The 25,630-nt window shown below is 42.5% G+C and overlaps 1 protein-coding gene across 1 annotated transcript in view; it reads left to right on the top strand.

Moving 5' to 3' along the window:
• CYFIP1 (cytoplasmic FMR1 interacting protein 1) overlaps positions 1 to 25,630 on the top strand; it is a 107,754-nt gene that overhangs the window by 28,358 nt on the left and 53,766 nt on the right. Inside the window, 10 exon segments of the mRNA XM_025272633.2 lie at positions 3,026 to 3,148; positions 3,224 to 3,313; positions 3,882 to 3,959; positions 4,147 to 4,248; positions 5,089 to 5,270; positions 8,917 to 9,013; positions 9,099 to 9,227; positions 15,929 to 16,033; positions 17,887 to 17,978; positions 23,833 to 23,950. Of these exon segments, the coding sequence (XP_025128418.1) occupies positions 3,032 to 3,148; positions 3,224 to 3,313; positions 3,882 to 3,959; positions 4,147 to 4,248; positions 5,089 to 5,270; positions 8,917 to 9,013; positions 9,099 to 9,227; positions 15,929 to 16,033; positions 17,887 to 17,978; positions 23,833 to 23,950 (1,110 nt within the window). The 5' untranslated portion in view covers positions 3,026 to 3,031.

Below are 25,630 nucleotides of genomic sequence, written 5' to 3'. Positions count from 1 at the left end.
AGGAGTTTCTTACAGCTGGCATAGGCTTCGGTCAGGAGTTTTTAAATCCATTCTGACAATCTCTGTCTTTAATTGGTATGTTTCAGCTTATTGTGATAAACCTAATTATGTTTGGGTTTAGGTCTGCATTTTATTATTTAACTCCTCTTAGATCCCTCCCTTCTCCGTCTCTCTCTTTTTGGCTTATAAACAGTGGAAATTTATTTCTCACAAATTATTGTTCTCTAGGTCATGAACCACTTTGGTCAGGCTATTTTTAGGATATTTTTTCATTGTCTTTATTTTTCAGCCGTGTGACTGTGATCTGTCTGGGTAGGGATTTCTTTAGGTTTGTCTTGTTTGGGGTCTGCTGAGCTTCTTGAATCTGTACACACATTTGCAAAGTTTTCAGTCTTGTTTTCAACTGTTTATCCAGCTGAGACACTTTGTTCTTGTTCTTATATTTTTATGAGACAGTGTTTGATAGTTTTCTCTTGTTCTAGAGGTCCTCAAGGTTCTTCATTTTTTTCGGTCCTCAAGGTTCTTCATTTTTTTCAATCTTTTTTTCCCTCTGTCATTCAATTCAGCTTATTTCTGTTGCTCTGTTTTCAAATTCACTGAATCTTTCCTCTGCTTTTAAGCTCCTGTGGGGAGTTCATTAAATTTCATTATTGTATTTTTTAAATGTATGTTTAATTGGAGGGTAATTGCCCTGCAGTGTTGTATTGGTTTCTGGAATACAACATCATGAATCAGCCATGTGTATACATGCATGCCTTCCTACTGCCCCGCCACTCCCCACCCCCACGCAGCACTCTAAGTCATCACGGAGCACCCAGCGGAGCTGCCTGTGCTGAGCAGCTGCTTCCCGCTAGCTTCCTCTTCACACGGTAGTGTATCTGTGGCAGTGCTCTTCTCTCAATTTGTTCCACCCTGTCCTTCCCCTCTATCTCCACAAGTCTGTTCTCTATGTCTGTGTCTCTATTCTTGCCCTCCAGATAGGTTCATCAGTAACATCTTTCTAGATTCCATATATATGTGTTAATATATGATAATTTGTTTTTCTGACTTACTTCACTCTGTATAATAGGTTCTAGGCTCATCTACCTCAGTTCAACTGATTCATATTTGTTCCTTTTTATGGCTGAATATTATTCCATTGTGTATATGTACCACGGCTTCTTTATCTGTTCATCTGTCAATGGACATCTAGGCCACTTGCATGTCCTAGCTATTGTAAATAGTGTTGCTGTGAACATTGGGGTACAAGTGTCTTTTTAAATTATGATTTTCTCAGGGTATATGCCCAGTAGTGGGATTGCTTGGCCATATAGTAGTTTTATTCCTAGTTTTTTAAGGATTCTCCATACTCTTTTTCATAGTAGCTGTATCAATTTACATTCCCACCAACAGTGCAAGAGAGTTCCCTTTTCTCCACATCCTCTCCAGCATTTATTGTTTGTAGATTTTTTGATGATGTATTTTTTAGTTCTAATTTTCCATTCGGTTATTTATGTATTTATTTGTGACTTTCAGTTTTTTTGTTCACTTCAGGAGTGCCATGTTTGTTTAGAGCATTTTTATAGTAGGTACTTTAAGTCTGGTAGATAATTGTAACATCTGTATTATTTTGGCATATCTGTTGCTCATCTTTTCCTGTAGGAGCTAAGATGTTACTGGTTCTTTACTGAGTAGTTTGGATTGCAGCTGGATGTTTTGGATATTATAGTATGAGACTCTGGGTCTTGTCGAAATCCTAGGAAATGTTGTTTTTGTTTTAGCTGGCAAACAACCTGCTTTGATTTAAGCGACAGTTCTGACCTGTCCTCTCTGGACTGCGGTGCGGTGTCACTCCTGTCTTTGGAGCTCAGCAGTGCCTTTTGGATCTGTCCTGTGTGTGCCTCCTACGGCCGTCTGGGACCTGGCTCTGGTCTCAGGGCTTGGGATGTGAGGATCAGATCCACGCATGTGCAGCTTGAGGGTGAGCCTGATGACATTTCTGACCAACTTTGTGGGCTTGGTCTTCCAAGCTTCTTCCTCTCCACATTGTCCGTGGGGCTTTCCAGTGCCCTGGGGTTCCCTTTTTGGTCCTCTGGCCAGCATGCTGAGGCTTTGGAAACCTGCCTCGCCAAATACTTCCGCACCCATGCCTGTCTGGTGCCCAGTGCTAAGTAGAGCAGCTGGGTACCTCTTCCTTTTCTTTCAGTGTTCTTGCCCAGCCTGCCTGCTGTTATTTCCAATCTCAGAATGAACATAGCTGTCCATGTAGCTGCCCCACGTATCCTGCTGGGGTCAGGGCTGCTTCACATGTCCATCTGGAGTTAGAGTTGCTCCCTGAGTCCCATGCAGGATCACAGCAACATTCAGCGGGAGGCAAGCTGGAGTATGTTGACTCCTCCCTTCTGGAGCCAGCATAGATATATCAGATGAAGTCCGTCTCCTTTTCTGTGCTTCTCTATGGCAGTTACAAAGTTCAGGCTCTCAGTCCTCTGCCAGTAGCCCTCTCCCTATTTCCTTTCCTTAGCCATAGGCCCTCACCTTATTGGGCTGTGCAGGCTGTCCTGTATTCTTGGAGTCAGGGCACTGGCTTTGTGCATCTCCATCTGGAGCGTGTGGCCTTGCTTGGAGGAAGCCCCTGGGAAGCGTCATTGGTTGGAAGCACTGTTGCCCATCCGAGGCTGTGCTGGCCTCCTGAGGACAGACGTAGTACTGGAGGAACTATTCCTGCCCCCAGCTCAGTGAAGGGGTTGTCAGACCCTCTCGGAGAGGCCTCCAGGATGATGGCCCTGAGGTGGGAGGGTGGCAGGAAGCCGTGGCACGTGTGTTGGCCCTTGTGCCCTATACCATGACCAGCAGCAGCTGTGTTGTGACTCCCCTGCTGAGGAGGCCCGAGAGAGATGCCAGGCCCCAGGGACAGTCTAAGATGCCTCTGCCAGCCCCAGCTCCCTAAGAAGAAGGCACAGGGGAGCAGGACCGTAAGTACCCCACCCTGGAGGGACTGTCATGCCCTTCCTGACAGCACAGGGGGCTTTGTGTTTGGTCGTAGGCCAGGATGGCGGCCCAAGTGACGCTGGAGGATGCACTGTCCAATGTGGACCTCTTGGAAGAGCTGCCTCTGCCTGACCAGCAGCCCTGCATCGAGCCCCCACCGTCCTCACTGCTCTACCAGGTGGGTGCTGGACAGCTGCAGGACATGTGACCCGTGATGCTGACCTCCATGTGATGGTTTTCTTTTTCCTTCCAGCCAAATTTCAACACTAATTTTGAAGACAGAAATGCATTTGTTACTGGCATTGCAAGATACATTGAACAAGCAACCGTCCATTCTAGCATGGTAACATGTTTTCCTCAGTGGGAGGGCAGGGGGTTGACACATCTGAATGGCAAATGTCTTTTTTTTTTTGGTATTATTCTATTACTAAGAACAGTGCATGCTCTTTCTGAAAATCTGGCTTCTGTGGCCCAGAGAAAACCTTTGTCAGCATCAGCAAGCCCACTCTCCTTTGTTTATACTTGTGGTCAAGCATACCAGCCACACACCCATATGGGATTTAGATTACAGACGTGAATTGCATTGTTGTTATAACTATGTATGCTAATAATTGAATGAACATTTTGGTATGTCATTACATTACACCAGATGAAGCATGTTTACTTAGTTTGCCTTGCTTTCTTATAATAAGTTCTATGATGAATATCTTCCTAAATATATAATTATTCTCCCCAGCTAGATTTGTACAAGTGAAGTTATTAGATCAAACCTTGTGAGCATTTTAACGCATCTTAAAAATATTTTCAGGCTGTAGTCAGCTTCCCGGCTGCTCCCTCTGGTTTATGGCTGTATATGTTAGCAATTTGTGACTGTTCTGCTTGCCTTTGATTTGCCCGGTGTACCCTTGCAGAATGAGATGCTGGAGGAAGGCCAAGAATATGCTGTCATGCTGTACACCTGGAGAAGCTGCTCTCGGGCCATCCCACAGGTGCCGGTCCCAGCCAGACCCCACCCCACCCCCACTGGGCACACCCCACTCCAGACAAACCAGGCCTCATCCCTTCCAGGCTTTCCTGCCCAATCACACCACACCCCACCTCTGATCTGCCCTCCTCCAGCAACTCCTCACATTCTCTGGGTTGAAGCCTCTCTCGGTCATGCTTGTTTACTTCCAGGTGAAATGTAACGAACAGCCTAACAGAGTTGAAATTTATGAGAAAACTGTGGAGGTCCTTGAGCCTGAGGTCACGAAACTGATGAATTTTATGTACTTCCAGGTAAAACGGTGAAATAATCCCAGGGGTTTAGTGCAGAGAGTGGGGCACTGGCACCATGTCCTGACTAAACAAACTGCGTGTAAATTCAGATGGTCACAACAGCTTTGAGGCCAAAGGGAACTAAACCTTTGACAGGCTGAAGCTTGACTGGCTGCTTCAGAATAAATGCTGCTTTTATGTTTCACTTCTCTCCTTCCCTTGAGAGTGACTTTGTATTTCCTGCACGAAGACTGCTTTCTATCAGTATGCTCGTACTTTCGATTCATCTGGTTTTCATGTGTTTTCATCCCATTGTCTGCTCTGGTGGGCCTCACCCTGGTCTTGACTCCTTCTGGCCCTTGGGTTAGGCAGGGTGGCTACGGGAGGGGACTTCCTGGATTTTTAAAGACATACTTAAATGTGTGTGAGTTTTTTATTATAGATTCCTTTAGCAAACAGAGAAGATACAATTCCTTAGATGATGAGTTTTTGTTTTATCTTAAAAAATTGTCACGTGGAAATCCTCCCACTCCCTTTTTCAACTCTGAAAGCTAAAGCAATCTGCTTTACAGATGTTCTTTTGCAGCATTTTGCTCAGTAACTTTGCCGGAATAGTCAACAAAATTCTTTTACTTTGGGGACATAGTTGGTAAAGTGCAAAATCGACGATGATTGTTACAGAGCAAAGACGTGTGGAAATCACTTTCTAGAAAATGTCTCTTTACCTGAGCTGTAAATACGCACCTGTTGGTTGGGCATTTCCTTAGCGAGTAATGTGAGTCTGGACCCTGTGCTTGGAGCTGAGTCTGGGCTTGGCCCGTCCCTGAAAGCAGTGTATTTGTCCCTGCTTCCTCTGCACAGAGAAATGCCATTGAGCGTTTTTGTGGGGAGGTGAGGCGCCTGTGCCATGCAGAGAGAAGGAAGGACTTTGTGTCCGAGGCCTACCTCATCACCCTGGGCAAGTTCATCAACATGTTTGCTGTGCTGGACGAGCTGAAGAACATGAAGTGCAGTGTGAAGAATGACCACTCAGCCTACAAGAGGTGAGCGTGCCTGGGCCCCCGGGCGCCTCTGCGTGGGGGGTGCGGCACCAACAAGGGCCATTCTGGACCTGAGACAGATCACGAGCCCCACGAAGCATTCTTGTAGTCCTGTATGTGGAGGCGGTTCTGGGCTCCCATCACCCTAGAGGATGATGTGCTGCCGTGAGCCTGTGCGTCTGGTCTAGGTGGGCACGTCACAGCAGTGTGTCTGTAAGACTGAGTATGTTGGTGGCAGGTAGATCAGAGCAGCTGTCCTGTAACCAACTCTCTAGGGAAAGTCTGTGCCCTAGACTGTTAAAACAAGTTGGCTGGAATGAGATGCTGACTTCTGTTTCCTTTGTTAGACAATGAAACTTAGCTATGCAAGTGAATTACAAGAGATTTACTTTGCATCTGAATAGGCTGTGGTTTCATTTGTAGAGAAAGCAAAGTAATTTCTCCTGTGCCCTTGTAGGTTCTTGCCTGAGAACTGCCTTTAAGAAAGCAGAAATTAATAAGAGCAAAACAAATTTAATTTAATAAGTATGGCGGGGGGGTCCCAAGATATGAGACCCAAAGAAGTAACCCTTTAAACAAAGAAAAAGTAACCTGTGAAGAATTGATAAGACAGAGAAGTTTGAGTTGGCATGGTCAGTGAGTGAGGAGGTAGGAACGTTGTTCACACAGCCTCTGGTGATGAGGACGCCTCCTGACCTCCTGGTACAGGGAGGTTACCTTTCATGTGGGAGGTTTCTTTCCTGCTTTCAGGGGCACAGAGGAGGTCAGAATGTACTTGCTGCAGCTGTTTAAGTAACTAATTCAGAATAAATCAGTATGCCACAGTGGCATATTTGGGGGCAGCCTACCCTGAACCCTAATACACATCTAAAATCATGCAACCATCGCTGTGTCTTTAAAATGAAGTCAACTTGAGATGCAGCACGAAACAGATCTGAGCTTGGGTCAGCAATGGGGGTGGAGCTAGATCTCCCAGCTAGATCTCACATGAACTTATTGTTCATGTGAAATAAGTTCAGGTGTTCCATTCATCACCAAGAGTCGGCTCTGCATGCACGCGTAGATCTTCAGAATGACAACATCTTTTGAATGGTTCTGTTAACTCCTCTCCAGTAGGAGAGTCTGGAGTTGTCTCCATTTGATGCCAGTGTTCGGGGATTTCAAGTGTGTGGGACTCTTGGTGGAGCATGGGGCTTCTGAGCTGCCCAGTCCAGGAGAATAGCTTCTGCTCCTGATGGCACAAATCACTTGTTGCATGATTTTTGATCAGCTTTGTCAGCCTTTCTGACTCTATCAGAGGAATGGGGAGGTAGACAGCACCAGTGGTTTTTCATTTTAAAAAGGTTTCTTTTCTCTCTCTCTTAGCAGTAGCACCTTTATTTCAAAGCCCAGTCTGGAAAACAGTTTAAAGATGGGACTGCTCTGTGGAAGGGCATTGGAGGGCCCCTGGGCACCCCCTTCAGAAGTTGCCCACCATCTTTGCCGCCCCCCAGGCTCCCCTGAGCACAGAAGATGGCTGAGGCAATCTTCATCCTTCCAGCATCCTCTTGCTGTGATCTCTGTTGTGGACAATCTGTTGGTTCACTTTCCCAGACAATAACCCTTACTCATCCCCAGCCCTTACACCCACAGTCAACATTCAAAACACTTTTTATTAAAAAAAAATAACCAAAAAACACTTTATTTGAATGTAGCTGGTAGTTACAACTTCTTCTAAGTGTAAGTTCCAGATAACCCGTATTGTCATGGTGAGGCTTAAGGAAAATAAAAATAGCTATTTTTGGTCCTTTTCTTAATTTCCATTCTTTTTTTTTTTCTTCTTCTTAATTTCCATTCTGGCAGCTTCAACAATCACTCAAATCAATAAAGTGGACACTATACATTCTTTAAAAAAGAATGTAAATGTACCAGTTAATATTATTTTACTGCATATATTAAAAAAAAAAAACTTACAGAAATAAGCAAGATTATAGTTTATTTCTCACCTGGAATGTCCTGATGTAGGTGGCCTGCAGCTAAGTGGATTCCCGACCATTCAGGAACCAGGGCTCCTGCTGTCTTTATGTGTTGCCTTGTAACCCAGAATGGCTAGTTGAGCTCCAGGTGTCATCTCTGCATTCAGGTCAGCAGAAAGGAAGGAGAGTTGAAGGCCCTACAATATCTCTTATAAGTAAACTTTCAAGTGCCTTACAAAGTTTTGCCTTATTTTTCATGGCTGAGTAGTTGATCCCAATGTGGAGATGAGGTTCGTTGCTGCACTACAGAAATTCAGGGTTTATTTTGAAGCAGGAAGGAAAGGAAATGACAGTTGGGATAGGTTACCAGTCTTTGCCATGAAAGCTTTTCTTTAGTACAACCCTCAAGGTTCTAGGTTGTACAGACAGGTCCTAAACTTTTTTGGGGAAGCCTTAGAAGTGCAGAGTCCTCTTATGTGCTTTCATACTGCTCTGTAAAAACTAGAGACTCAGCCCATGTTGTGCAGGATTGTTGGACCTCAGCATACAGGTCCTTCTGTGTCCACCGTTCCCTTGTCAGCCCATGAATAGGTCATATAGGTCTTGTTTTTCAGATATGGTGAGAGTCAGGAGAGTTCAGGGGGTATGTATTGATATATAACAAGAAGTGTATGTTCATCCTCATTTCTGGCACAACTCCTAAAACCCTTGGAATTTCCTGTGATGAAAGCAATAAAGTTTCTTTTGTAATGTTAGTGTGATTTTGGAAAGCCCCTAGGTACCCTCAGGATGGGGCTGGTCACCAGAGGAATCAGCCCCGGGACTGGAGGGTTGGAACTTTTATTCTGACCTCAGTGGGGAGAGAGGGGTTAGAGGTCGAACCCATTGCCAGCATCAGTAATCTACTCAAACACTTTTCTATGAGGAATCTTCCATTAAAAACCCCAAAGGACAGGGTTCGGAGAGCTTCTAGGTTGGTGAATATGTGGAAGTTTGGTGGAGTGGTGATTGGAGAGGCCGTGGAAGCCCCATTCTTTTCCCATACATTGCCCTACTCATGGGGTCTGATGCTGTCTTCCAGCAGTGTCAGAATTTAGTTCATTGCAGGCCACCCAGCTGGTGTTAGAATATTGCTTGATGGTGTGGGAAAACCCACTCCTCATGTTAGACTTGGTACCAGATCTTTAGGTTTGTCCAAGATGGAGCCGCACATTGGTGGTGGAAGCAGGATTTGGCACAGAACTGTGTGTGGTGTGGTCCCTGACTGGTGGGAGGTTTGGCTGCCCAAAGGTTTCCCAACAGAGAACCTAAACGGTGCTGGCCATCCGTGTCACTCAGCACTGGACTCACGGAGGGAGTGTCAGCCTTTTTCAGACTTGGCGATGGGGAGCCAATGTGAGAGGCCATTGTGTCAGTGCCCTTCAGGAAGACCTGTGAGTGGTGCTGCCACTTCTCTGAGGAAGTCCATCAGCTATGGACAGTGGGGTCATGAGCTGTCCACGTTGCAGAGAGACTTACCTGGAGTTCAGGGGAGAAGCTGGAGGAGGCTGAAATTGAAACCAGCATCTGTGATGCACATTTGTACAGATAACTGTGGCAGTAGTAAAGTAATTTTGATTTTGCCAGGCTGTTTTTTTTGTTTAATGTCATTAAGCATGTTGGTTGATTAACCCTTTTTTCCCCCTGTTTTATAGGGCTGCTCAGTTTTTACGTAAAATGGCAGATCCACAGTCCATCCAGGAATCACAGAATCTGTCCATGTTCCTGGCCAACCACAACAAGATCACACAAGTAACTCACACTCTGGCTGATGGGGCACATTGCCAGGGGGCTGAGGGGCAGAGAGTGGTCAGTGACATAGATCTCTGTGTTTCAGTCTCTGCAGCAGCAGCTTGAAGTGATTTCTGGTTATGAAGAGCTCCTAGCAGACATTGTGAATCTCTGTGTGGATTACTATGAGAATAGAATGTACCTGACGCCCAGTGAGAAACACATGCTGCTCAAAGTACGTGTGTTGAGGGAAGACTGCCAACAGCACCATGAGAAAGGGGCAGCCTTCTTTTCATGAATAGGCTGAACTTGATGATTGTTCTGCCAACCTTTTCTCTCATGCTTGTGTGTGTGTGTGAACATACAGCATCTTCCGCCTTACATGCAGATTGCACTACAAATCCTTGACATATTCCCATGAGTGTGTCCCAAGCTTGAGCCCAGTGCCAGATAGATCTCATGCCCATCCCTGGAGAAGGTGCTTGTAAATAAGGAGGTTTTGGTCAAGGACTTTTCTCAGCATAAAGCTTCTTGTAGCAGAGATTATGCCAGATTTTACTTGGCAGGGATGTAGTTTCTAGAAATTTAGTGTACTATGTCACCATGATTGGGCTTCCCAGGTTATTCTAGTGGTAAAAAACCTGCCTGCCAGTGCAGGAGACATAAGAGACGCGGGTTTGATCTCTGGGTTGGGAAGAGCCCCTGGAGGAAGGCATGGCAACCCACTCTAGTATTCTTGTCTGGAGAATCTCATGAATAGAGGAACCTGGCATGCTATAGTAATCCATAGCATTGCAAAGAGTAGGTCATGACTGAAATGACTTAGCACACATGCACGTCACCATGATTATAGTGGACTTTCATTGTTCAAGAATCATGCCATTTAACATATTCCTCATCATTACTCTGTTTCACATTGGGGAGGTTTTCAATGAGGTTTTTCATTGGGAAAATGAGAAGTTTTTTTTTTTAAATCAAATGAAAGTTTAATAATATATACATTGGAGAGAACCCAGGAAAACTGAGTAGCTCTGAGGAGATGGTTCTGCCATTCTCTTCACTCTGCTCTCTACCTTCATAGAGGGCAGCTCTGTGGGACCCTGTGCTGGATGTCCTGCTGGCCCAAAGCAAGTGGGCCCAGCTCCAAGATTTCTTCCATGTAGGAGAACTGCATGGAGGGGTCAGAGAAAAAGGGCACTGTCCAGTGGAGTGCTTTATGATATTGGAAACATTCTGTTTGCACCTATTGGTACAAGAGCCCCCTGGCAATAGGTGCTTTTGGAAATTCACATTTATTATTGCATTGTGCTTCAGAAGAGGTGGAGCTGATGTGTATACACATAAGAGGAAACAAGAAGTCACATAAAATGGCTTCATGTGAAGGGCTAGCTATTAATTTCTGAGGGGCTTTTAAAAATACTTTTTACCAAGCCTAGAAATATTAAAATTACAAAAAGAAAAATCTCATTGGAAAAGATAAATAGTAAAAGTAGTAGATCCACTTGTAGCAAGGTTAAAAGACAGAAGTAGTAAAATCACCTATATTCGTAATAAATAGTTAAGGGATACAAAAAAGATATAAATTATGATGTAAAAAAACATTAAGCGTTGGTAGGGGAGTAAAAATGCAGTTAGTAGAATGAGTCCAAACTTAAGAGATTGTAACTTAATCATATATATACATATATATGGGTTGTTATATATCAACCTCATGATAACCACAACCAAAAATTTATAATAGATTCACAAAAAAGACAAATCTAAACATAACACTAAAGATAGTCATCAAATCACAAGGGAAGAGAGCAAAAGGAGGAGAAAGGAATGAAAAGGAACTATGAAAAACTGAAGAACTTAACAATGAATAAAATGGCAATAAGCATGTTGTTGTTTAGTTGCTAATTGTCTCTGATTCATTGTCACTCCATGGACTGTGGGCTTCTTCAGTTCATGGGAATTCCCAGACAAAAATACTGGAATGGGTTGCCGTTTCCTTCACCAGGGGATCTTTCTGACACAGAAATTGAACCCGTGTCTCCTGTATTGGCAGGCAGATTCTTTACTGCTGAGCCACTTAGGGAAGTACCTATCAATAATTAATTTAAATGTGAGTGGATTAAATGCTCCAATAGAAAACATACAGTAGCTGAATGGGTTAAAAAATAAGACCCATAGGTATGCTGCCTTCAGGAGACTCACTTTAGATCTAAAGACACATAGACTGAAAGTGAGGGGATAGAAAATGATATTTCACGGAAGTGGAAAGAAAGCTAGGGTGGCGATACTTATATCAGACAAAATAGACTACAAGACTTAACAGCACAATTCTAAAGAAGAAGGACAAAATCATGAAACGTGGAAGTTTGCTGTGCCTGTGATGTCAACAATAATGTTGAAGAAGTGTAGAAAAATGATAGAGGAGATGGAGGAATTTCTCAGTGTGTAGACGCAGGGTCAGCCACTCAATGCTGATTCAAAAGAAAGCTAAAAGCCTTTGTGAAGACTGGAGAAAGAACCACAGTAAAGAATCAGAGGGTACATCTTTTAATGCCAGCTGTGGCTAGTTTCATCAGTTCAAGGCTAGTCAGCCTTTACCACATAAAAGCAAATGGCGAGATAGCTAGTGCAGATAGGGTAGCTGCCTGGGAATTTCCTGAAATGCTTTGAGAAATTACTGATGAAGGCTTATATTTACCAGAGCAGGTTTGTAATGTAGATGAGACAGGACTGTACTGGAAGTGGATGCCAGACCAAAGTTACATCAGTAAGGAGGAAAAGTTGATGCCAGGCTATAAAGAAGCAAGTTCAGTTCAGCCGCTCAGTTGTGTTCAACTCTGCGACACCATGGATTGCAGCACGCCAGGCTTCCCTGTTCATCACCGGCTCCTGGAGCTTGCTCAAACTCGTGTCCATCGAGTCAGTGATGCCATTCAAGCATCTCATCCCCTGTCGTCCCCTTCTCTTCCTGCTTGGGTGTTTTCCAATGAGTCAGTTCCTCACGTCAGGTGGCGAAAGTGTTGGAGCTTCATCTTCTATGAGACTAGGAATCAACTATAAGAAAAAAAAAATCCAAAAAAACACAACCACATGGAGGCTAAGCAATATGCTACTAAAGAACTAAGGAGTCCCTAATGAAATCACAGAAGAAATTTAATAATACCTGGAGACAGATGAAAATGGAAACACAGTGTTCCACAGTCTGTGGGACGTAGCAAAAGCAGGTCAGGAAGCAAGAAAAGCTTCATATAACCAATCTAAACTTACCCCTAGAGGAACTGGCAAAGAATAAGCAGAACCCCAAGTTAGTAGAAGGAAATAATAAAAGATTGGAGTGAAAAATAGATGAAATAGTGACTAAAAATAATAGAAAAGAGTAAAACTAAGAGCTCGCTTTTCAAAAAGTAGACACATCAATAAAGCTTTAGTTAGACTCCTCAAGAAAAGTAGCAAGAGGGCCCAAATCAATAAAATCAGAAATGAAAAAGAAGTTACAGCCAACACCACAGAAATACAAAAGGTTATAAGAGATTACTGTGAACAATTATATGCCAATAAAATGGACAACCTAGAAATGGATAAATTGCTGGAAACGTACATTCTACCAAGATGTATCAGGAAGAAACAGAAAATAAATATGAACAGACTGATTACCACTAATGAAATTGAATCAGTAATCAAAAAACTTCCAACAAATGAAAGCCTAGAACCAGATGGCTTTACTGGTGAATTCTACCAGACATTTAAGGAAGAGTTAACAACTATCTTCAAAATATCTCCACCCCCACCATAAAAAATGAAGAAGAAGGAAAGCTCTGACCTCATTCTGTGAGGCCTCATCACTCTGATATCAAACCAGACAAAGATACCACACACACAAAAATTACAGTCCAATATCATGGATGAACATAGATGCAAAAATCCTCAACAAAATGTTTGCAAGCCAAATTCAGTACATTAAAGAGATAATACACCATGATCAACTGGGATTTATTCCAGGGATGCAAGAATAATTCAATAACTATAAATCAATTAATGTGATAACACATTAGCAAATTGAAAAATAAAAATCATATGACTACCTCAATAGATGTGGGGAAAACTTGACAAAATTCAGGATCCATTTATGAGAAAGAATCTTAACAAAGTGGATATACAGGAACATGCCTCAGCATGATAAAGGCTGTGTATGACAAGCCCACAGCTAGCATCACATTCAGCAGTGAGAGTGTATTCTCTTTAAGATTAGGCACAGAACAAGAATGCCCGGTCACTCTCACCACCTTTATTCAGCATAATATTGGCGGTCCTGGCCACATCAGTCAGAGAGAGAAAAGAAATTACAGGAATCCAAATTGGAAAGGAAGAAGTAAAATTGTTACTGTTTGCAGATGCCATGATACTATACGTGGACAATCCCAAAGATACCCACAAAAAGCTTTTGTAACTAATACATGAATTCAGTAAAGTTGCTGGATGTAAAATAATATACAGGAATCCATTGTGGTTCTATATACCAACAACAAACTCTCCGAAAGATAATTTTTTTTTAAAATCCCATTTGTATCAAAAAGAATAAAATACCTTGGAATGAATCTAACCAAGGAGGTAAAAGACCTGGACTCTGAAAAATTATAAGACATTGTTGAAAGAAATTGAAGACAACATGAACAAATGGAAAGATCTGTTTTATTTTGGGGATTGGAAAAATTAACGTCATTAAAATTCCCATACTACCCAAGGCAATCCACAGTTTTGGTGCAACCCCTATCAAAGTACTTTTGGCATTTTTCACAGAACTAGAACAAATCATTATAACATTTGTAAGGAAACATGAAAGACCCCAATTAAAACAATCTTATGAGAGAAAGCTTTAAGGACAAAACTGGTGGTAGCACACTCCAGTTTGATGTAATTGATTTCAAACTATACCACAAATTCAGAACAGGGCCATAGTCATCATAAGTCGCTCAGTCGTGTCCGACTCTTGGCGATCTCATAGGCTGTAACCTACCAGGCTCCTCCGTCCATGGGATTTTCCAGGCAAGAATACTGGAGTGGGTTGCCATTTCCTTCTCCAGGAGATCTTCCCAACCCAGGGATTGAACCTGAGTCTCCTGCATTGTAGGCAGATGCTTTACCATCTGAGCCACCAGGGAAGTCCTCAGAACAGGATGGTAAGGCACAAAAACAGACACAAAAATCAGTGAAACGGAGAGCTCAGAAATAAACTCACACTTAATGGGCAATTAATCTATGACAAAAGAAACAAGAATATGTGATGGAAAAGACAGCCTCTTAATAAGTGGTGCTGGGAAAACTGGACTACTCTCTCACACCATATACAAAAAACAAGCTCAAAATGGATTAAAGATTTAATTGTTAAGACCTGAAACCATAAAATTCCTGGAAGAAAACTCTCTGACATTATTAGTTTTAGCAACATATGTATATTTTTTGATCTGTCACCTCAGAAAAGGGAAGCAAAGGAAAAAATAAACAAATGGGACCACATCAAACTCAGAAACTTCAAAGGAAACTATCAGCAAAATGGAAAGACCATGTACTAAATGAAGAAGGTATTTTCAACGAAGGGTTAATATCTGAGCTGTAGAAAGAACTTGAACAACTCAATGTGAAAAAAAATTTTTAAATGGACAGAGGATATGAATAGGCATTAATAACAAAGAAGACATAGAGATGACCAAGAGCTACATGAAAAGATGCTCAATATTACTCATCATCAGGGAGATGCAAATCAAAACCACAGTGAAGTATCATCTCACACTTGTCAGAATGGATGTTGTCAAAAAGACTAGAGATGACAATTGCTAGCAAGCAAGTGGAGAAAATGGAATTGCTGGTACAGTTTGAAATCTGGTGGGAATGTAAATTGCCGCAGCCATGACGGAAAACAATATGGTGGTTCTTCAAAGAATGAAAAAAATTACCGTAAGATCCAGCAATTCCACTTCTGGATAGTTATATGAAGAGAAATACTAATTAAAAAAGATATATGCATCATTGTTAACAATAGTCAAGACATGAAAGCCGAAGTGTACATTGATAGATGCATAAGAAGGTTGCTACTGCTGCTGCTAAGTCACTTCAGTCGTGTCCGACTCTGTGCGACCCCATAGACGGCAGCCCACCAGGCTCCACCGTCCCTGGGATTCTCCAGGCAAGAACACTGGAGTGGGTTGCCATTTCCTTCTCCAATGCATGAAAGGAAAAAGTGAAAGTGAAGTCGCTCATTTGTGTCCGATTCTCCGTGACCGCATGAACTGCAGCCTACCAGGCTCCTCCGTCCATGGGATTTTCCAGGCAAGAGTACTGGAGTGGGGTGCCATTGCCTTATATATATCTATATAGCTATATATTTAGATATAATGGAATGTTGTTCAGGCATAAAAAATGAAATCTTGCCATTTGTGAATGTACTTAGTTTTATGCTATGTGAAATAAGTCAGGCAGAGAAAGACAAATAACCATATGATTTCACTTATATGTAGAATCTAAAAAAATAAATGAACAAACGTAAAACAGAAACAGACTCATAGATACAGAGGACAGGAGGTTCCCAATTGTGGTATAGGGGAGTGAATGAAATAGGTCAGATTAAGAAGTGTAGACTTCTGGCTATAAAGTAAGTGAGGCCGGAGGATGAAATATACTGCTTTGGAAATACTGTCGTCAATATTTTCTGTCTTTGCGTGGTGGACTTATTATTGTGATCATTTTTGAATGTATAGAAATATCAACTCACTGTGTTGTGCGCCTGGAACTAACATAGGGTTGTAGGTCAGCTACAGTTTTTTTAAAAAGTGCTTTTTGAAATAAGAATGAATTGTCATTTCAAAGTTATGAACTCTAGCAGTGTGTTTATGGATAATTAAACCTGCAGGTCTAAGCTTTATGTGCCGTTTTGTGATTTTTCAGGTCATGGGGTTTGGTCTATATTTGATGGATGGAAGTGTCAGCAACATTTATAAACTAGATGCCAAGAAAAGAATAAACTTATCCAAAATCGACAAATACTTCAAGGTGAGTTGCAGTTTCTAGATAAACCTTTTTATTGAAGTGTATGCAGTTTGGGCTTTGGGAGGTCAACCTCTGTGACTTTGGTCCAAAGTAAGAAATGCGGTATTGGCAGGTGGGTGGGTGTGAGTAGACTGTCTACTGCTCTTACAGCAGGTTTGCCTGAATTTGAACCTTGTCTAAAGGAATCATGCCATATGTATTCTTTTGTGTCTGGCTTTGTCAGATCGTCCCTATGGGAACCTGCATCTATAGTTTTTACTTTTTCACTATGGTGTGGCCCTACATTTTATGACTAACCTGCAATTTACTTATCCATTCTGTGATGAACATGAGATTGTTTCTGCGTTTTGGCTTGTGTGAACAGTGCTGCTCTGATGTGTGCACATGTGTGCACATTTTTACTGGATAGGCACCCAGTGGTGGATTGCGTATTCATCTATAGAATGGACATTTTCAGTGCAGTAGATACAGCCTCAGTTCCCCCACATGGCTGTGCTGACTTGCATCACCACCAGCAGTCAGTGAGCATTCTTGGGGCTTCATATCTTCACCAAGGGGGCATCCTGAAGGGTGTGCCTGTGTGTCTTTGAGATTTTATTGGCTAGTTTCCTTGTGGTTTAGTTGATGTTTCCCTGATTGCTTTTCACGGTATTATTAGTCCTTTGTGTGTTCTCTTTGTGAAGTGTCCTTTCAAGTCTCTCATTCTTTTTTTTCCCCTGTTGGTTTGTAGTTCTTTACGTATTCTGGGTATGTATCCTTTGTCGGACACATATGTCCTAAAATACATGCATTTCCCCTCTGTAGCTCTTATTTTTCACTTTCTTGAAGAGTCATCGGTGAACTGAGGTTCTTAATTTTAATGTGGTCCGATATATTCATCTTTGATGTCCACTTTAAGAACTCTTTGATAAAACAGACTCTTGAGAATTTTCTTTTGCATTACCTTCTAGTAGCATCATTGTTTCCTTTTCTATCTAGCTCTATAATCCCCCTGGAATTGATGTAATGTATGCTGTGAGAGAGAGGGTTGACAGTCTTAGATTGTTTTTTTCCCCCTGTGGATATCTAGTTGACTCTGTTTTCCCTTCATTGCTCTGAGGAGTCACCTGGGTCATAAAGCAGGTGTCTCTATGTGAATGACTCTGCCTTAAGTTGCTCTGCCCCACTGGTCTTCACCTGTGCTGGCTTAGCTGCTGTAAGTCTCCAGCAGGTCATCAAGTTATGTTCTCCATGGTTGTCTTGAGCATTGTCCCTCTATCTTTTGAAATATATTTTAGAATTGACTTGCTGATTTACACACAGACATACACACACATGCACATACTACCCATAAACCATTTTTCCTCTTGGAATATTGTTTGGGATTCTGTTGAATCTGTAGATCGATTTAGGGAAAATGGATATTTTAAAAATACCATGTTTTCCAATACATGAACCTAACATAATTCTCTATTCACTTAGAACTTTAAAAATTTTTCTAGAATTTTTGGTAATATTTTGTTTTGAAGTTTTAACATATTTTGTTAGATTTAATACTACATACTTTTATTTTTTGATGCTATTGCAATTTTTTTCTCTTTAGTTATTTATCCTAATTGTTTCTTGTATATAGAAATGCAGATTCTTTTTTTAAATGACCATGGTTCTAGCAACAAGGTAGGTTAATTTTAATGTTTGAATTGGTTCTTTAAGTGAATGTAGAAGTTGTTTACAACTTTTTTGCAGTAAGTAATTTGCAGAAATAGCATTCAACCTTCAGTAATTATTAGCATTCCGTATTCTTCTTAGATTGTATTTGGTGACTAAATACAATACATAATGACCCTGGGTTTTTTATTTTTATTCTTTGAATACAGCAGCTCCAGGTGGTTCCGCTATTTGGAGACATGCAAATAGAACTGGCAAGATACATCAAGACCAGCGCCCACTATGAGGAAAATAAATCTCGGTAGGCAGAGAGTGAGTTGCCCGGTCAGAGCATTCTTCAGTGTTCTCACTGTGGTTCCTGACATGCTGCTTACCTATCCAGAGACGCCACCTTTGACATTTTCAATCACATGCCTGATATGGTAGTCTATTCCAAGTGTAGATGTTTACATTTAAATTCATTTGTAAGTGCAATTTATTTTCTTAGTAGAATGGCCACATTTCAGATATCTAATAGATAGGGTCCTAGAGGAGCTATCCCACGTTGAAGGTCAGGAAAGGCGGCAGTGAGGAGATACCTCTCGTCCAAGGTAAGGAGCAATGGCTGCGCTTTGCTGGAGCAGCCATGAAGAGATACCCCACGCCCAAGGTAAGAGAAACCCAAGTAAGACGGTAGGTGTTGCAAGAGGGCATCAGAGGGCAAACACACTGAAACCATACTCACAGAAAACTAGTCAATCTAATCACACTAGAACCACAGCCTTGTCTAACTCAATGAAACTAAGCCATGCCCGTGGGGCAACCCAAGATGGGCGGGTCATGGTGGAGAGATCTGACAGAATGTGGTCCACTGGAGAAGGGAATGGCAAACCACTTCAATATTCTTGCCTTGAGAACCCCATGAACAATATGAAAAGGCAAAATGATACGATACTGAAAGAGAAACTCCCCAGGACAGAAGGTGCCCAATTTGCTACTGGAGATCAGTGGAGAAATAACTCCAGAAAGAATGAAGGGATGGAGCCAAAGCAAAAACAATACCCAGCTGTGGATGTGAGTGTGATAGAAGCAAGATCCGATGCTGTAAAGAGAAATATTGCATTGGAACCTGGAATGTCAGGTCCATGAATCAAGGCAAATTGGAAGTGGTCAAACAAGAGATGGCAAGAGTGACTGTCAACATTCTAGGAATCAGCGAACTGAAATGGACTGGAATGGGTTAATTTAACTCAGATGACCATTATATCTACTACTGCGGGCAGGAATCCCTCAGAAGAAATGGAGTGGCCATCATGGTCAACAAGAGAGTCCAAAATGCAGTCCTTGGATGCAATCTCAAAAACGACAGAATGATCCCTGTTCATTTCCAAGGCAAACCATTCAATACCACAGTAATCCAAGTATATGCCCCAACCAGTAACGCTGAAGAAGCTGAAGTTGAACAGTTCTATGAAGACCTACAAGACTTTTTAGAACTAACACCCAAAAAAGATGTCCTTTTCATTATAGGGGAGTGGAATGCAAAAGTAGGAAGTCAGGAAACACCTGGAGTAACAGGCAAATTTGGCCTTGGAATACGGAATGAAGCAGGGCAAAGACTAATAGAGTTTGGCCAAGAAAATGCACTGGTCATAACAAATACCCTCTTCGAACAACACAAGAGAACACTGTATACATGGACATCACCAGATGGTCAACATGGAAATCAGATTGATTATATTCTTTGCAGCCAAAGATGGAGAAGCTCTATACAGTCAGCAAAAACAAGACCGGGAGCTGACTGTGGCTCAGACCATGAACTCCTTATTGCTAAATTCAGACTTATATTGAAGAAAGTAGGGAAAACCACTAGACCATTCAGGTATGACCTAAATCAAATCCCTTACGATTACACAGTGGAAGTGAGAAATAGATTTAAGGGCCTAGATCTGATAGATAGAGTGCCTGATGAACTATGGAATGAGGTTCGTGACATTGTACAGGAGACAGGGATCAAGACCATCCCCATGGAAAAGAAATGCAAAAAAGCAAAATGGCTGTCTGGGGAGGGCTTACAAATAGCTGTGAAAAGAAGAGAAGCGAAAAGCAAAGGAGAAAAGGAAAGATATAAACATCTGAATGCAGAGTTCCAAAGAATAGCAAGAAGAGATAAGAAAGCCTTCCTCAGCGATCAATGCAAAGAAATAGAGGAAAACAACAGAATGGGAAAGACTAGGGATCTCTTAGAAAATCAGAGATACCAAAGGAACATTTCATGCAAAGATGGGCTCGATAAAGGACAGAAATGGTATGGACTTAACAGAAGCAGAAGATATTAAGAAGAGATGGCAAGAATACACAGAAGAACTGTACAAAAAAGATCTTCACGACCCAGATAATCACGATGGTGTGATCACTGACCTAGAGCCAGACATCCTGGAATGTGAAGTCAAGTGGACCTTAGAAAGCATCACTACGAACAAAGCTCGTGGAGGTGATGGAATTCCAGTTGAGCTCTTCCAAATCCTGAAAGATGATGCTGTGAAAGTGCTGCACTCAATATGCCAGCAAATTTGGAAAACTCAGCAGTGGCCACAGGACTGGAAAAGGTCAGTTTTCATTCCAATCCCAAAGAAATGCAGTGCCAAAGAATGCTCAAACTACCGCACAATTGTACTCATCTCACACGCTAGTAAAGTAATGCTCAAAATTCTCCAAGCCAGGCTTCAGCAATATGTGAACTGTGAACTTCCTGATGTTCAAGCTGGTTTTAGAAAAGGCAGAGGAACCAGAGATCAAATTGCCAACATCCGCTGGATCATGGAAAAAGCAAGAGAGTTCCAGAAAAGCATCTATTTCTGCTTTATTGACTATGCCAAAGCTTTTGACTGTGTGGATCACAATGAACTGTGGAAAATTCTGAAAGAGATGGGAATACCAGACCACCTGATCTGCCTCTTGAGAAATTTGTATGCAGGTCAGGAAGCAACAGTTAGAACTGCACATGGAACAACAGACTGGTTCCAAATAGAAAAAGGAGTTCGTCAAGGCTGTATATTGTCACCCTGTTTATTTAACTTATATGCAGAGTACATCATGAGAAACTCTGGACTGGAAGAAGCACAAGCTGAAATCAAGATTGCCGGGAGAAATACCAATAACCTCAGATATGCAGATGATACCACCCTTATGGCAGAAAATGAAGAGGAACTCAAAAGCCTCTTCATGAAAGTGAAAGTGGAGAGTGAAAAAGTTGGCTTAAAGCTCAACATTCAGAAAACTAAGATCATGGCATCCGGTCCCATCACTTCATGGGAAATAGATGGGGAAACAGTGGAAACAGTGTCAGACTTTATTTTTCTGGGCTCCAAAACCACTGTAGATGGTGACTGCAGCCATGAAATTAAAAGATGCTTACTTCTTGGAAGGAAAGTTATGACCAACCTAGATAGCATATTCAAAAGCAGAGACATTACTGTGCCAACAAAGGTCCATCTAGTCAAGGCTATGGTTTTTCCTGTGGTCATGTATGGATGTGAGAGTTGGACTGTGAAGAAGGCTGAGCGCTGAAGAATTGATGCTTTTGAACTGTGGTGTTGGAGAAAACTCTTGAGAGTCCCTTGGACTGCAAGGAGATCCAACCAGTCCATTCTGAAGGAGATCAGCCCTGGGATTTCTTTGGAAGGACTGATGCTAAAGCTGAAACTCTAGTACTTTGGCCACCTGATGTAAAGCGTTGACTCATTGGAAAAGACTCTGATGTTGGGAGGGATTGGGAGCAAGAGGAGAAGGGGACGACAGAGGATGAGATGGCTGGATGGCATCACTGACTCATTGGACATGAGTCTCAGTGAACTCTGGGAGTTGGTGATGGGCAGAGAGGCCTGGCGTGCTGCGATTCATGGGGTCGCAGAGAGTTGGACATGACTGAGCGACTGATCTGATCTGAATAGATAGGGTCTACTGTTTTGGTCAGCACAGATATAGAACTTTTTCATCATCCCAAAGAGTTCTGTTAGACAGTGTTGGTCACATATATGGAAGTATAAACAAATTCTCTGGGTGCTGATAAAAGCTGAACAACCAGTCTGCTGGGAAGGGGCTGGATGTTTGTATGCAACTTACAGAGGTTATAGAGCTATCACCCGAGAGCCAGAACCAGACCAGGCTTATTTTTGCAAGGTCTCAGTTGTTGAGAATGGTCTTTACATTTTTAAAGAGGTGGGTTTTTTGTTTTTTGTTTTTTTTTTTTCAGATAATGGCTCTACGGCTGATGTGACAGAGGCAGTGTAGCCTCCGAATTTTAAAGTCTTACTTTCTGGGCCTGTGCTAAGACAGTTGACCAATCCCTGTTATAAAGAATCTGCAGCTTATGGTTACAAATGATAGTAAATACATAATTCTTTTTATTGCACCTTCCACGTAGTCACTTGAGTCTCATAGGATGCTTCTGTTGACTTTCGCCAGATCCATGGTCTCCATTCAGCCATGGTTTTGAAAAATACAGTTGCACCTCAATCTGGCTACTCAGAGGTTAGCAGTCTTTTTCTGTGAAGGCCAATTTATAAACATATTATGTCTTTCTAGCCACCTATGTCACATATTCTTATTTTTTACTTTTGTTTTTAATTACTCTTTAAATCTGTAAAAACCATTTATGTGGCTTGGGGGCACATAAAAACTGGTCACATTGGGTCTGTGCTGTATGCAGCTTGCCAGCCTCTGTGCCAGCTTATTTCCTAATACATCTGCCATTAAATCTGATATGTGATGACCTTCCTCAAAATCACATTCACTAAACTGAACCCTCTCTTCATTTCAGCATCGACTTGAGCTCTGATTGGAGGGTGTACTGATTTCCATGGTATAAATAGAAATGCCTAAATGTAAGTTAGCAGCGTACACCTCCTGCTGTAACAAACACAATCATCTGTATAGCATAAGTGATGGTGAAATCAATAAAAGAGTCAGGAAGCAAGGAGTTTTGCATACTTTGTTTTTAGTGTAAGTGTAAAGTCACTAAAAGTCACAGGGATTGGTGTAAGTCATTGGCCATTATTACCAGTTAATTTCTGTGTTTCACAGCCCCTGAGGCAGATGCCTAAACCTGTAGCAGTCAGCTCTAAGAGCTCAGCCCAGCAGTCTAGCACCTGTGTCTGGCCCCTGGGGGTTGGTGCAAGTGGCAGATGTTGGCATCTGGCTCTTGTGCCAGCTTATTTCCTAACACATCTGCCATTAAATCTGGTAACACATGTGCCTCTCCTGAGGAGGACATGCTGTCTGGGGCCTGCAGGGAAGGCCAGTGTGTTGAGAGTGGACCCTGGTGCAGGGCCTGGCCTTGTGTGCCTGCTGCAGACTCAAGGAGCCGCCTTGGCCAGTGCCTCTGTGATCGTCATGCCATCTTATAATGGAATCAAAGTTAAAAGTGATGCTGCTTGAGATAGTGTACTGATCATGTTGAAAATTGGTAATGTGCATCCTTTTCTTCTGGCAAAGGGGCGAACTTGATAGAAACATCGTGCAAGTTGGTGCTGAGTGTGAGGAAACCGAGGGAACTGCTCTGAGCCCAAAGACCCATGCTTTCTGTCCAAGAACGCCAACAGATTTAATCTTTTTTTTTTTTTTTCCAGTTTAAGTTTTGATACCCTTTTTTCCCCCCTCTGTTGACTATATCTGTTTGCTGCTGAAATGGTGTGTTGTACACGTAGTTAGTTATGGCAACACTGTCTAATTTCCAAGTCATGTCAGTTTCAACTCTCCCATCAAAGATAACTTTTGTTCCTGAGTCTGGCTGACTTGTTTTGTACTATAGTTTATATTTCACATGTGAATAATAAGGAAATACTAGTTCCTGCCAACTGTGCAGTAATGTGTCAAGGGGCTCTGAAAGGGTAATGCAGTATCTTGAATCCAGCAACTCTCAGCTTTGTGGAAAGTAGTTTACTGATTAAAGAGAAATTACGGTTCCTTTTCCAGAATACAGACATGAGAAGGTAGACACAGACCCGACACAGGGAGCTGAGGCAGACCCAGCTGTTACCATGCAGAGAATGCCACGTTTGCTCTGCACCTCGACCTCGGCTACAGTGGGCCTGCTGGGCTGGGGGTGGACCTGCCTTGCACGTGTCCTCGGCCAGGTGTCCCTCAGGTCATGCACGTTTCCCCTTTACTCCCAGATGGACCTGCACGTCCTCCAGCAGCAGCCCACAGTACAACATCTGCGAGCAGATGGTCCAGATTCGGGAGGACCATATGCGCTTCATCTCGGAGCTGGCACGCTACAGCAATAGCGAGGTGAGTGGCCTCTGCCTGCAGTGCACACCTTGCAACACCATGTCTGATGTGGTCCTTGTATTCTCTGCACCCAAATTTACTTTGAATTTTACACCCTTCATTTACTTGGAGAAGCGTAGTTTAAGTACTATGTACTTAACAAGCTCTCATTATAATGGATGAGGCAGTGCACATATGATATAATGGAGTTTGTTTGGATCTGTTCAGCTGTACAAAAAGCATCTTTTTTTTTTTGGAAAAATATTAGCAGTGATCCCCCAAAAATGACTGAGTTGAGACCATGAATTAAGTGCATTTTCTAGTCTAGTTCCATCATTCCAAACTGCTAGGAGAAAGGAGAGGAGAGTAGAGGACATCAGGAGCAGAAGGGATGGTTTTGACTTGTGCCCTTTCCTGTCTGGAGGGAGGAAGTACAAGAGCTTCCAAGTTGATGGGAAGATACATCAAGTGCCCAGAAAAAGGCCTGAAGAACGGTGTAGGAGGTAGTACTCTCTCTTGGGCCACAGGCCTTGTTGATTCCTTCCGGCTTTGCAGCTGGGTTTTCTGTGTCCTTGTTTGGGCCAGTCACATTGCCCATAACTGCTGCATGCCTGGCTCCAAGCCAGCATTACTCACATGGGGTCGGTGGGTCAGGGGTCTAAGAGAGGAGAAGCAGCAACAGGAGGGTCATTTCTCACATCCTAGCAGACGAGACACCAAGGTCCGGGTCAGAGCAGTGGTCAGTGGCATGGATGGGTGCTGCAAATGGTCTAGAGGGACCTAGGGACTTGGGGCAACATATATAGGTCTGGTTTTTGAGGTTGTAGTACCTTGGGGTTCTCAGGAGGACCATTACATTTGGAGGAAGAACTCTGTATGCTGTTCTGGCCATTGCAGACAATGAGCACTCTATCTCTCAGCCACAAGCACTAGTCAGTATGTAACCAAAATGACTGAAAGAGAGCCCAAACCCTCAGGGCCTGTTACCTACTTGCAGACCCCAGGTGGATGGCCGACCGAGTAGAGACGGGGGCCAGCCCCCTGGACTTCTTCATGTAGTTGTAAACTGAGTTCATGAGGCGCTCTCAAACAGTACGGAGAGCTAATGTCTGCCTTTCCAAATAGGAGCATTTCACAGCATGCATGGTTCCTGTCTGTCTTCTGAGTTCTGCCATAGTGCCCTTATAATCAGATAATGGTTTTAATAAGAGAAAAGAGATCTACCTTTGAAAGCTTTGTTCAGTTTATTTTTAAACAGATTTATGAGGACATAATACACACATCAGACAGTTCACCCATTTAAATTATGCAGTTCAAAGATTCTTAGTGTATTTAGGGAGTTGTGTGACTGTCACCACAGACTTGTTGAACGCTGTCAACATCCCCAGAGCAACTCTGCACCCATTAGTAGGCACTCCCCTTCCCCTTCCTTCTGGCACCTGGCAGTCTACTTTCTATCTATGGATTTACCTACTGGAAGGTTCATCCATGTTATAGCCTGTATCAATAATTTTATGGCTTATAATATTTAAAATAATTTTATGTCAGAATAATACTGCGTTGCTTGGACACACCACATTTTGTTGGTTCATTATGAATAATGCTGCTATGAACATCCGTGTACAAGTGTTTGTGTGGACGTGAGTTTTCAGTTCCCTTAGGTAGATATCTAGGAATGGAACTGCTGAGTCATATGGCACT

Source organism: Bubalus bubalis, chromosome 2 (assembly GCF_019923935.1).
Source record: "Bubalus bubalis isolate 160015118507 breed Murrah chromosome 2, NDDB_SH_1, whole genome shotgun sequence".
In the NCBI taxonomy this organism is placed as follows: Eukaryota; Metazoa; Chordata; class Mammalia; order Artiodactyla; family Bovidae; genus Bubalus; species Bubalus bubalis.
This window is presented reverse-complemented; position numbering and strand designations above follow the sequence as displayed.